Below are 14,420 nucleotides of genomic sequence, written 5' to 3' on the forward strand. Positions count from 1 at the left end.
TCACATATGTAGGGGCGGTCAAACAGAGGTGCAAAAAGCCATCTCCGCTTTTTTTGAATATTTTCTTCTGGAAAATGCCTTATTTAAATAAGCGGAATCCTCTGTATTCACCTTTTACATAAACCGTAATGAGGTTTAATTGTATGAATATTCAGGAATGCAATGGGTTCATCTGTAAAAGGACGAGAAATGACAGCAAACCTCCTCTGGTCGTTAACAAAAAGGTCATTTCCTACAAAGCGCATCAGGCTCACATAGGAATTTTTTTTAGGAAAGCAAAATGTTTTATCTGGCTCCGTTGTCGGCCTATACTTTATTTATTTAGCCAGGCAAAATATTTTCCTATGCAAGCCTAATACAGGACAGATCTACAGTCACATTAACTGGAATAATTATATGACTGGTGTGCAACGAGCGTATCAAAAATTTTCGGTGAGCGCATAAATGTATATGGTGGTTGATTCTTGTTATGTGCGTTTTTTTTCAGGTTAAATAATGAAAATTTGAGTAAGTTCTATTGTACAGTTGCTTTATTTATTTGTGTGATATTAAATTTTGCAAACAAATTAAACCCAGCAAACCTAATATTCTCAAGGTAAGTTATAGAGAATGACAAAACTAATTACTGATAGGAACTGCCCAAATGAGTGAATCCCCAGCAACATGATAACTACTGTTACAGTTTCATGTCCACACCCACATCTCGATAAGGTCTGTTTCAAATAGAGGAATGTCCTTTTTTATTAGGATGTACTTTAAACTAATTGCTGGCACATCTCGTCTTATTCTTCACGATATGCAACACCTGATTATTATCTATTGGAAACGCAGTGGGCAGGTTACAATATAACTCAGATAAGAGATTCTCCCACTTTTTTAAGAACCAACAAAATAAAAGGTCTATTTGTGCAGGAATTCATTCGTGAGGAGTGAGTGGAACAAATACCAGGTAGACACCTGCTGGAACTGGCCGTGTCGGTGATGCGGCACTCTCCAAGGTTGTGGCCGTTCATCTCAAGGCTGTGGGGATGAAATACACATAATGTATATTGAGAATGAGTCTGCATCAACATTATTCATTTTTATTTCCTTTATACTAATGACAAAAGTTTGGCTAAGAAAATATCTGATATTTTCACAAGGATAATCTGATTGATCCTATTATATTAGTGAAGAGAGGAAATTTCTCAAATCAGGAGAGAAAACTCTCCATCTGGTGTTTAAGATGTAAAGTTATGATGTTTCAGATCAAAACTGACAATGATTTATTTCTGCTAAATATTATTAAATCAGAAGAACTTCTTTGGTAAAGAGGAATAATCATATCCCTGTTTTCAGCACAATTATCATTATTAAACATCTCGACTATCAAACTGATAATTATGACATGTATTTTTTTTCTGTCAAAAGAGTAGATGGTTCCCTACTACTGGGGTCTTGTGCTGTTTTCCACTATTGAATTGGTATTAAGACGCAAAAAAAAAATGTGAAAGGGGAATATGAATATTATGACAGAAAAATAATTGCTTTTGGTTTTGATTACCTTGACTTCGATTTGGTTTTTGAAGGTCTTGCCATTGTATACTCCAATAACGCTACCGATCATTTCTGGTACAATGATCATGTTTCTCAAATGTGTCTTCACTACCTGAAAAAGAAACAAGTGTTTAAATATTCAATCCAAATGTTCAGAAGTAAAACCTAGGCTTCGGATATTAAACATTTAAATAAAGGTTTCTTTTTCATCAATTGCTCTTTAAAGGTAGGTTTCACCCAACCAAATAAATATATTTTTTTTGTAAAAACTGATAAACGGAAGAAAATGTGAAAAACATAATCAAAAATACCTCAATTTAAAGTGAATAGTCGGGCAGAAAAACCAGTCTAAATGAGTTCATTGGCCTTCCAAAAGTTCTGACATATTAATACACGACGGCCAAGTTCCGCTTACGTTCCCAGTTCTGACCATTAAAGTAAAGGAAAGTTGAAAGCATTGAAAGCGAGGCTACGTGGAAATGTTACCACGGACATAGTCAGCTGGGAGGACGTTTTAGGATTCCTATACTTTAAATTAATTTCTTCGTACGCAGACAGATTTTGGTGAGATATTTTATTTTTCTTTTTTCATAAGAAATTATACTGGATACATTCACACCATTTTTACCGACTTTAGCCATCCTTGCCTGACTGTTCACTTTAATTTCTTAATGCGTATGAGATGGAAAAAAATGTGTCTTGAATACAAAATTCGAACCGAATTTTCTTGATTTATTACGATTGTCAGGCTGACATGATTGTATGCAATTGAAGCTGCGATGGATTGTGTTGTTGAAGTTTCGCGCATGCGCATTGTTTACGCACTAAAAGTAAACAAATATGGCTGAACGGAAAGCGTGCGAGAAAAAAGAAATGTATCAGAATCGGCATCTAAAGAAAAAGGAATTTAGAATGGAATCGGTAGCACCCTAGGATATCTCTAGGGAATGACAAACTCACAGATGGCATGTAGCAATAGAAGAAACATGATGCCACATCTCAAGCGGAACTCGCCCGGATTCTGTTTGACTGTGTTGTACGTGGGTGAGTTAAATTTCAACACATGTGCCAGCAGCACATACAGCGGCAGACTAACTACATATATATGTTTGATGTACTAAGCTAGCGTAATGTATGTAAGATTAACTGATGTGTTATAGATTTTATAACAAATTTTCATGTATATAACAATCCATAGTACTTTGATTTGTTGTTGTTTGATTTTTACTAAACATGCCGTGGCAAGACTGTCACTTCTATCTGACATTTTTTTGCATGCTTCCGTTTGTTGATGCGGCCTCGTTTTGGAAAAAAATATGTCATGTTCTATGTAAAGCTTGACTTCGCTCTATTTTTAGAGGAGTATTTTCCTGGTCAAAGGTAGGCAACTTGACCACCCATATTGTTTGCTCTATGCATCGAAAATGATCTGAAGATTATATCTATGAACAAGATAAATTTCAATTTTGTAAACTTTATATTTCATTAGGCGAAACCTACCTTTAAGGAGACTTGAAATTTTGTATTTGAAAAGGAAATTGGTTAACTTTTGAACAGACTGCTTAGTCTTCTAAATTTGTCTATGAAGTTCTCTGTAAATGTCTTTTCTTGACCTTTTCTTTTCAAATTTTCAATCATAAATAACAAGAGATAACGCTTAATTTCCCCAATAGTTACCTCTGGCTTTTCTAAAGGTTTGGCCTCCTTTTTAGCTTTCTAAGACGCTTGATGAGTGCCATGGGTTTCCTCTTCAGACCCCTTGAGAACCTACGTCGGGCCCTGGCAGAGAGCAACTCCATCAACTGTTCGCTGAAAGGAAAAGGCATACAAAATAACAATTAATGTCATTTACAACTTTGATAATGGATAGTTTTAAAATATTCACAAATATTGTAAATATTCCCTGTATGTGAAATCTTTCACATTTATCAATTTACATATTACAGGGAAACATTACTATTTCTGGAGGTTGGAATTAATGTGAAATTGTATTCAAAGAGCAGTAGACACCATATATTTGTATTCTACAAAATAAGTGCCCATGGTCTATAAAAGCACCCCTCCTCAATTATTAGGTTTGCAATAATATTAATTATTATGCAGCCTTTAATTTTTTCAATTTTTTTAACACCCTCCCCCGTAATGCGTATGAGATGGAAAAAAATGTGTCTTGAATACAAAATTGAACGAAATTCTTGATTTATTACGATTGTCAGGCTGACAGAATTGTATGCAAATGAAGCTGCGATGGATTGTGTTGTTGAAGTTTCGCGCATGCGCATTGTTACGCACTAAAAGTAAACAAAATGGCTGAACGAAAGCTCGTGCGAGAAAAAAGAAATGTATCAGAATCGGCATCAAAGAAAAGGAAATTAGAATGGAATCGGTAGCACCCTAGGATATCTCTAGGGAATGAAACTCACAGATGGCATGTAGCAATAGAAGAAACAGAAGCCACATCTCAAGCGGAACTTGCCCGGATTCTGTTTGGACTGTGTTGTACGTGGTGAGTTAAATTTCAACACATGTGCCAGCGCACATACAGCGGCAGACTAACTACATATATATGTTTGATGTACTAAGCTAGCGAATGTATGTAAGTAACTTGAAGTGTTATAGATTATATAACAAATTTACATGTATAAACAATCAATAGTACTTTGATTTGTTGTTGTTGATTTTTACTAAACATGCCGTGGCAAGACTGTCACTTCTATCTGACATTTTTTTGCATGCTTCCGTTTGTTGATGCGGCCTCGTTTTGGAAAAAAATATGTCATGTTCTATGTAAAGCTTGACTTTGCTCTATTTTTAGAGGAGTATTTTCCTGGTCAAGGTAGGCAACTGACCACCCATATTGTTTGCTCTATGCATCGAAAATGATCTGAAGATTATATCTATGAACAAGATAAATTTCAATTTTGTAAACTTTATATTTCATTAGGCGAAACCTACCTTTAAGGAGACTTGAAATTTTGTTTTGAAAAGGAAATTGGTTAACTTTTGAACAGACTGCTAGTCTTCTAAATTTGTCTATGAAGTTCTCTGTAAATGTCTTTTCTTGACCTTTTCTTTTCAAGATTTTCAATCATAAATAACAAGAGATAACGCTTAATTCCCCAATATTACCTCTGGCTTTTCTAAAGGTTTGGCCTCCTTTTTAGCCTTTCTAAGACGCTTGATGAGTGCCATGGGTTTCCTCTTCAGACCCCTTGAGAACCTACGACGGGCCCTGGCAGAGAGCAACTCCATCAACTGTTCGCTGAAAGGAAAAGGCATACAAAATAACAATTAATGTCATTTACAACTTTGATAATGGATAGTTTTAAAATATTCACAACATATTGTAAATACCCTGTATGTGAAATTTTCACATTTATCAATTTACATATTACAGGGAAACATTACTATTTCTGGAGGTTGGAATTATGTGAAATTGTATTCAAAGAGCAGTAGACACCATATATTTGTATTCTACAAAATAAGTGCCCATGTCTATAAAAGCACCCCTCCTCAATTATAGGTTTGCAATAATATTAATTATTATGCAGCCTTTAATTTTTTCAATTTTTTTAACACCCTGGGCATTTATTGGGTTGTATACAGTAGTAATCGAATCAATTGTTGTTCAATAGAATAATAAAGACTTTACTCATTGTAACACATGTGGCAAAGGGGCTGAGCTTATAATCAAAACAATGTGTGAAGGTTAAACACTTTTAAAGGTAGTTTTCGCCAAATAAATAAATAGTTATGTTGTAAAATCCGATAAACGGAAGAAAAGGCGAAAAAAAAACATTAAAAATACCTCAATTTAATTTCTTAATGCGTATGAGATTGAACAAATGTGCCTTGAATACAAAATTGAAGAAAATTCTTGATTTATTACGATCGTCAGGCTGACAGAATTGTATGCAAATGAAGCTGAGATGGATTGTGTTGTTGAAGTTTCGCGCATGAGCATTGTTGTGCACTAAGAGTAAACAAAATGGCTGAACGAAAGTGTGTGAGAAAAAAACATGTATCAGAATCGGTAGCATCCTAGGATATATCTAGCGAAGGAAACTCAGAGATGGCATGTAGCAATAGAAGAAACAGAAGCCACATCTCAAGCGGAACTCGCCCGGGTTCTGTTGGGTCGTGTTGCACGTTGGAAGTTAAATTTCAACACATATGCCAGCGCACATACAGTGGCAGACTAACTACATACATGTATATGTTTGATGTACTAAGCTAGCGAACGTATGCAAGTAACTTGAAGTGTTATCGATTATATGACATGTAAGGTATAAACAATCCATCATACTTCGAGTTGTTGTTGTTTTTTCACTAAACATGCTGTGGCAAGACTGTCACTTCTATCTGACATTTTGTTGCAAGCTTCCGTTTGTTGATGTGGCCTCGTTTTGGAAAAAGATACGTCATATTCTATATAAAGCTTGACTACGCTCTATTTTCAGAGTAGTATTTTCCTGGTCAAGCTAGGTAACTGACCATCCATATTGTTCACTGTATGCATCGAAAATGATCTGAAGAATATATCTATGAACAGGATCAATTTCAATTTCGTAAATTTGATATTTCATTAGGTGAAACCTACCTTTAAGACTACTTTATGTAAGTTTTAGCTTACATGTGCATATTTTTATAACATTTCACATAATCATTAAATTTTTGAAATAATCATTATATATATTAATATCTTATACAACTCATATTAGCAAAATTAGAAACGTTCGAGATGCACCAGAAATGTATCTAGTAGACTATCTACTAAACACTCACTATGAGGACACTAGCCATCATACAAAGTATTTATGAAATTGTGAATTGCTATACGGTAAGAAGACATAAAAGAATTAAAGATACGTAGTAATACAGCCACTACTCAAGTCAAAAGCCAGTATTAATCGCAATCATTAGGAACCCCTCCCCCTCCTCCCCGATTGGAAAAAGAATTTTCACTCCTATGCAGCACAGGCGTGTATTAATCGATAATTACACACCTTGACATGTCCAAGAGTTGGTCAAGATCAACACCCCTGAAAGTGTACTTCCTAAAAGTACGCTTCTTCTTCTTTTCCAACAAATCTTGAGTTTCTTGGTCAGCCTGAAAATGAAACTAGCTGGTATCATCATGTAAACAACGAAAATGTGTAACTTTCAACTTCATTTTTGGGGGAGAAAATTGGGTATTGGTCATTTAAATGAGAAATTATGGGTACTTCAATTATTTCTTTATTCATTTGTGAATATGATGACTGTTGAAAAGTCGTGACGAAGCCGATTTTATCAGATTAGTTGCGCTGTCATTTATTCGCTCACCATGGTGGAAAATTCGACCGGAAAGAGAAATACCGGAAGTTGGCAATATTTTATTTCCCACAATCCTGTACTACCGGATATTAAAGAGTTAGCTCCCTTCGGACAGGTGTGACAAGTGACATGAAACGAATCGGACAGGTGAGAGCTGTAAACAAACACGTTAGTTGCCGAACAAACAATAGTGTGCAGTCGAGTGTGCGGATAGATAATGATGGATAATTAGATCAACCAAAACGTGAGCGACTACTTTGTGTTTAATGTAGAACCAGAAAACGGCATGTAAAGTTTTAAACTTTCAGAATCAATGGAGTTGAAGAGACTGCTGTATGAAGTTAGCAAGGCGGGAGTAGAGACGAACGTCAGAATTGGCCCACATGAAAAACAGCATGTCAAATTCATTTAGATTCTCAAAGCTTCTCCCGCGGTTTCTAAGAGGTGATAAAGGGAAATCCAATACTAATGCTGACTGGGAATATTATGGCAATAAACCGAAAGATGGACATATTTGTAAAATATTATTCTTGGATGACACCGAGATATTGCTTCCATTTAAGGTGAGTACCAGAAAACGTTTATTGAATTTCAAATGACTGATACATGAATCATATAATTATATACATTCCATGGATTCCTGTGCTGATGACATTAACTGAGTTCATTGAGCATCCAGATAGTTTACATGTTCACAGTTTGAAAATCCTGTGTTCCAGCCCCAGGTCTGTCTGCTACATGTCCCCCTCTTCTGTTTCAAAATTGAAAATTTGTTAATGCAACCATGTCCAGAGGAGAAGTAACGCTATCTAAAGTTTGTGTTAACATAGTTTTGACAGACACATCAATAAAGTGTGACTTGATTGGTTCATATATAACTGCCACTTCTTGTTTTCCTGTTGGTAAGACAAAATGAAGATATGTTGCTGTAAATAAAATTCAGATGAAGACTTTGATATATGCACTATAGAACTTGTCAGCTAGTTTTAACCTTACCTACCACTGAAAAAGGCACATATGTTTTAGCTCTTTCATTCTCCAAACAAGGATATCGCAGTCTTAGCTACTACTCATTCGGTTTTGGTACTGCTATTCTGTTTCTTTAAGGGATAACAAAAATAGACCATCCCCTATTCTGATTGTCAAAACACTTTTGGGCATTCTAATTGCTCTCATTTTTATCAAATTGACAATATACCTGGTAATAACTATTATTCTTTTTCATATAATTGTCAAAATGTTAAAAAGCAAATACTGGTATTTATATACTTAATATTCTCAGAAGATGTTCCTCCTGGTACTACATGTAGTGGTATACATTATGTATATTTATATATATACCTGCACGAACAGTAATTCTGAAAATCTATAACAACTGACAAATCAGTCATGATTTCTGCGTTGACTTATATAATTTGTTTTGGATGTGGCATATTTTAAAATGCAGAATTATTTTGAAAATTTCAACTTTTCAAGAGTCTTAATTGTAAAATTGTAATTACCTATAAAGCTGTCAGAGGCAAGTTAAGCTACCTGTCTCAAACAGCTGTGGTATACACAAAATTTAATGCAAGTACCAGGTGAGGGTGTGTATTACATGACTGTTTACAGGTATTCATGTAAGAGCGTTTCCCTATACCTGTATACCAATTGTACTACAGGTATTTACAAAGGCCATTCAGGTGTTCAAAGTGATGCTTTAAATAGCAGGTGTATTTGCTTCTGAATGTTTGCTCTGTTTTGTTTGTGAAATGCATGGTTCTGTGACCAAATAGATTTTCCCACAGGTAAAACTGTCATAGCGGATGGACCGTTCAAATAGTTTTTGACAATAGCACCACCACTTTGATATTGAAGGATATATATTTTTATTTCTATCACAATCAGCATCTGATCTACCTATATGTCACTGGTGCATTGATGTATATGTCATTAAGTATTTACAAGTCTATAACCTTGTTGATAAGAAAAATATATTGCTGTGGAACTGTCATTCTATATATGATTCAGATCAATTAAGATGTAAAAATCATAAAGCAGTCATAAATTCCCATGATAGCATTTTAATACTTTGGATTGTGACACATTCCTGATTTGAATTGTGTGCAATGTTACATCTATTACATCTATTCTCTCTGAAGCTTTTATATACTATATATTGATTTAAAAAGTTAAGCATCTGTACTTGTATGCTAATCTATCTATTATCTGGGTGAGACAATTTCACAATGTGTCAGACAAAAAAAAAATCAGTGACCTTCAATTTTACCCCTTGACCTCTATTTAAGACATTCCCTCGCTTAGATGGCCATGGACCCTCTTAACATATGTTAATGGAGACAAAACCCAGATTTTTCTAAACTTGAATCCGGAGGCAAAATGTAGATCACAGCGACTTGATTTCTGGTATCCAACATTAACAGTTCTATAACACATTACCTAGAATATATCGGCCTGTACAACAAGTATCTAGTTTCAATGCCTTATAATACAGGATTTGGTTTCTGAAATAGAGGTCAAGGGGTCATATTGAAGGTCACTGATTTTTTTAATGGACAGCATGCAGTTTATATTTAGTTTGAATATACATACTGTCTTTATATATCAAAGAAACACAATTTGACAAAGCATGTCAATTTATTTAATGAATGAATGAATGACAATTTATTGACTCATGCCCTTTCCGGGCCTCAAACTCACGACCTATTCTTTGGTATTTACTGACTGTCTTTATATATATAGTTTACTGTTATTCAGACTAGATACTGCTGTCCATATTTGATTAATATTATGAATACTTATGTAATCAGACAGCAGTTTGGGTTACATACAACTTGCATCCTATTACCGGTAATATGATAATTTATTATCATAATACTGTTAAAAACATGTGCATAATGAATTCACTGTACTACATAAGGTGAGAACATTGTGCATTTGTATAATGATAATGGCTTGTATATTACATATTCAGGTATTAGCCATGTTCCCAAATATTCATTAATTACTTGAAGTTGATGGATTGAAATATGACCAAATATTTATCCATATACAGGTTCAGTGAAAGCTGAGAAAGAATGCATACATGATGGTATCAGACATGATTTTAAATTAAGGTTGCTAATTTTGATGATGAATCTGTTATATATATGGTAGTCTTCAGGGTTTGTATCTACGCCGTCGCCATATCCTTTTTAAGCAAAGAAAATGAGAAGAACTACTTTTTTTTCCTGAAAATCCATTCCAATTACATTAAAATTATGAGACCCCATTTTATTTGAGGAGGGACCCATTTATGGAACACACAGCACAAACCCTGCTCTTAATGTACATGTGTTTAACAAGATATTAAAAATGAACATAATTCCAATTAATGATCTGTATAACTGATATTTTACACAGGAATATTTTGGCAATTTCATATACGAAATTGTTGTGGTCACAAAAACGTTTGCTTTGTGATCAACATCTGGTAGTTTCATGTCAAACTATAGCTAGAGCAAATAAGAACAAGATGGCCTTAGCTTTAAAAAGATCTATATTGAAATTGTATTTGTGTGAATTAAAATAAATATGTTCTGACAAAGGCATTTTAATTTACTTCTGTAGTAACAGATTTAAAGGAGAAATTATGGAAATAACGATATGCATCAGATTTAAGAGTAGGTAAAAGATGGCCATTACTTTAAGAAGATCTGTATTTGATAAAATAAAAATGTTTGTGTGAGTTAAAATCTAAATGTTCTGCCAAAGGCACATAAAAGGTTTTTAAGCGTGTAATTAAAACAAATACAATTAAGAAAACTCTGGTATTATTGAGAGTGTAGTCGATAACTTGTGTCTATAAAGGACACCAAAGGGAAATAGCAAAAATATCCTTTATAGACAGGTGTTCTTTATACAGATGCCAATTTAAAAACAGTAATTGCATCAAATGGAGTTGATGAGTATAGATGTGTCCTTTATAGACAGTGCCCTTTATATAGCTAGAGTTGTCCTTTACGAACAATTTCATTGATTGTTGATTATAATATTGTGTAAAAGTGCGGAGAATAATGTCTTGAATATCAATATTCGACCAATTCTCCTTTCAGTAATATTAAGATTAACATTAATAATCAATGGTTAATATCATAATGTTATTTTACAGGGAAGTTCTAAGGGAGCAGTACTATTGGAGGAAGTATACAAACACTTGAACTTGGCTGAAAAAGACTACTTTGGCTTGAGATATCTCGACACCTCTGATCAAACAGTAAGCCAACCTTGTTTATAAAATGATTGTTTGATAGGATTTCAGATATAAAAGACTCATAAAATGTGAATTTATAACCAGGTCTGCATGTTTATCCTGCTGATTTGAAAGCAAATCTAAAAAAAAAAAACAGTCTATTGAAAATTTAGTCTGTGCTATGTCCCTGAAGGCACGCTCATTCCATATTTCAAGAAAAATTGGCATTTGATAGGGGATGTATAGATATTGTATTTTGAAGTTAAAATTGAATTTCCTGTAGTTTAAGGAACATTAGACTGAAGTAATTTTTTCCTAAAAATGATTTTACTGATGTAAGGTGCTGCATTGTTCAATAATTATGTTGAAGAGGTATAGCTATAATTGGCCGTAAAGTGTAAGGTGTATTTATACATCATATAGCTAGTCATTTTTACACACCTGGCATGCTGTACGTGGTGGTATTGGAAATTCCATTCATAACACGTCTATGTGTTGTATGCTTACATGAAATTACTTTAGTGAATGTATGTATACTGTAAGACTTGCCTGGAGTGAACATGTATTGTGTAACATCTATTACTATCTCAAGAAATCACAACACAATCTTGTATTTATCGATAGTACACGTACAAATATTTCAAAATACTTGTAGGATAAATCTGTTATGTTTATGAAGAGTTTAAAAATATTTAGAATGTATCGCTGTCAGGTTGGAGTATCATTGTTTGATATTGCCTCACCGTAGGGTATAAGTATGTAGGTAAGGCCTCACAACACAGGGATAAGACTTTAGTGGGTAGAATTCATCTCTGATTTAATTGACATTCAAGGACATTTGGCCTTCTAAGTTGGGGTATATAAAGACAGAGGGACGACAAAGCGTTAGATCTAATGTTTGTCGGCACTTCATTTCTATCTTAAGGAGATTTGGAATCACAAATAGGGAATGTATAATTGAAATAATTCCAAGGATTTTTCAGCACTCTAGGCATAAGAGCACCTGTTGTACAAACAGCGAGGGTAAACAGAGAACCTGCTTTCTCAGATACTGTGTACTGGGGGAATGAAGATTAAGGGTATTATCATAAACCCATTTCTGTCTCATTGTTGAAGACCATACCCATTATGTAGGGTGGTAGTGCTAAAGGGTACAATTTGGAGTTAGACAGATCAGCGTGACCTTATCCTGCCTGGTGACCTGCCATCTTATACGTCAAGGTGTAGAACTTCATTATTTGAAATAGACACCCAGCATTTAAGGATTATAGACCGCATCTTATGAATGTTTTGCACATTAGAACCTAAAGCATTAATGAATACATTGGCTTGTTGTCATTCAAATTTAAATCAATTTCCTGTTGTCATATTTTCTTTGGGAATGAATTTTCTATGAAGTAAATAGAAGTTGAACAATGATTGTTAAATCACAGATTTTTCAGTCATTAGTAAATACATCAGTGATTGGAATTATATAGCAGAGGTATTTACTCTATGGAAAATAATTCCAAGTATTTAAGGAAGATCATCCATGCAGTATTTTTCTGTAAATGAAAAAAACAAATTTACATAAATGGATCACGAAACAAATGGATTTTGAAATATGACATTGTTAGGATCGAACAACGGGAGATGTATAGTACAGTTATGTTTGAATAGACATGTGTTTGGGCTGGGTTAGCCTGGCACATGACTTGGGATCTGTAGGTTATAATGAGATGCGGGGTAGCTATAGTGTTTCAGGTTTTATAGAAAAAGATTTAAAATGCTATTAATCACCGGGTAGTCCTTCTAAAAGCTTAGAACATCAAGATAAGCAGATCTAGTTTAACGGGGCAATATGTTTATTGAATAACTCTGTCTGCATATAACTTACCTTTAAAAATGGGGTGGGGTTTTAGCTCCTTAGTATATATCTGCATTGGGAAGAGATGGCATACGCTACAAGAACTGGTGTATGTCATCTTGTTATAGTATTCACAGGTCAGCAAGATCAAACTTGGTACATTCAAAGGCAACTGGAAGAAAATTAAAATGAATCTATGATTTCATAGAGGGCCACATGTGCAGTGCAAATGCAATTGGTTGTAAGCTTCTTGATATGGACTCGCTGATATCTCCAAATTCTCTCTGGAACCCCTGGTTTCTCTACTGCTAAAATTTTTCAATCTACTTAGCTGATAAAGGCATGAGAGAATTTAAAAAACTGTTTATTTAAACTGTTTCCTTTCAATTTGAATGAATTATTTCTCAAATTTGGGGATTTTTGTTTAAATACCATTTAATAGTTATTTACTCCTAGGTATACCACATAAATACCCATCAGTTTTTGATTTCTTTTAAATCATTCCACAAATTTACTACCAATATATACCCACTACATGACAGCTTTGGTGGTAGATTGTATCGTTATTATTATTATATAATCCATACAACACATGAATGCCAATGAACAGTTACTGGGTTATGGTATTTTGATGGGGTGAAAAAATCTCATTAAAATGTTAATTTATGCCCAGAATATGCTCCATACAAAAATAGGTAAAAGAACTATTGCACAATTTCACAAGATTTTTGATAACTAAGAAACATAATCATTGAGATTGTTGACAAGATGAAAATGGAATTTTAAGTGATGGCCCAGCAGGTCACAGGTTAAAACTTGTTATAGACAGATAAGTGTAGTCACACACCATAGGGTTATATTGATTTCAGGTAAAATGACATGATAAACCTATTTTACTTACCTGCGGTAATCACAAATACCTGTACCATTGTGATGGTTTAACGCGAGGACAAGACAGTTGGTGAAAGACACGCAAACTTGTATGTCGAAGGTGTTCGGATCTTTGTATGGATCTTTTCACAGTCGACAGGTGTAATTGAATTAGTTACCTATTACATGTAAGCAATACCTGTAATAGATGGTATTTTAATTCCAAAAAAATTAAATCTGGTGATCATAAATCATATAAGTCTAAGTCAAGCAGTGAGTTTAGATGCAATTATTTGTTAAAAGTTTATGATAAGTATATGATAAATATGTGCACTTTTCTGTGTAAAATTACCAGCCATGTCTACTTTCTGGGGTCCTATATGGCCAATTTCAAATTCAAGACCGTCTTTTGTTTGTTCATAAATTGTTGTCTTTTCTGTCTGGACTTGGGCCGGGGTTTACCATATCCTATTTTTCAATGTGTCTGATATAACCTCAACATGTGAATATGATTGATTTATAATCAATTTGGTTATCCTTATTTTTTTAACCAAACCAGCCAAAAAGTCATCAATTTTATGATGTGCAGATCGAGATGAGAAATAGCTAGGCCTGCTGTCA

General features: G+C 34.1%; 2 protein-coding genes across 6 annotated transcripts in view; one reads left to right on the forward strand and one right to left on the reverse strand.

The window, feature by feature from the left end:
• Window positions 1–1,289: 1,289 nt before the first annotated feature.
• Window positions 1,290–6,978, reverse strand: LOC138332575 (small ribosomal subunit protein uS19-like). Its single transcript, XM_069280578.1, has 5 exons — window positions 6,862–6,978; window positions 6,543–6,646; window positions 4,666–4,798; window positions 1,514–1,648; window positions 1,290–1,328 (listed from the first exon to the last, which is right to left on the reverse strand). Exons 1-5 carry the CDS (start codon window positions 6,862–6,864, stop codon window positions 1,290–1,292), a joined length of 414 nt encoding a protein of 137 aa, XP_069136679.1. The 5' UTR covers window positions 6,865–6,978.
• A 154-nt stretch (window positions 6,979–7,132) lies between these two features.
• LOC138333291 (uncharacterized) overlaps window positions 7,133–14,420 on the forward strand; it is a 40,201-nt gene continuing 32,913 nt past the window's right edge. For all 5 annotated transcript variants that reach the window (XM_069281575.1, XM_069281579.1, XM_069281578.1 and 2 more), the window contains exons 1-2: window positions 7,133–7,415; window positions 11,003–11,107. In XM_069281575.1, the coding sequence (XP_069137676.1) occupies window positions 7,236–7,415; window positions 11,003–11,107 (285 nt within the window). In that variant the 5' untranslated portion in view covers window positions 7,133–7,235. The remainder of the gene's footprint in view (window positions 7,416–11,002; window positions 11,108–14,420) is intronic.

This window comes from Argopecten irradians, chromosome 10 (genome assembly GCF_041381155.1).
Source record: "Argopecten irradians isolate NY chromosome 10, Ai_NY, whole genome shotgun sequence".
In the NCBI taxonomy this organism is placed as follows: domain Eukaryota; kingdom Metazoa; phylum Mollusca; class Bivalvia; order Pectinida; family Pectinidae; genus Argopecten; species Argopecten irradians.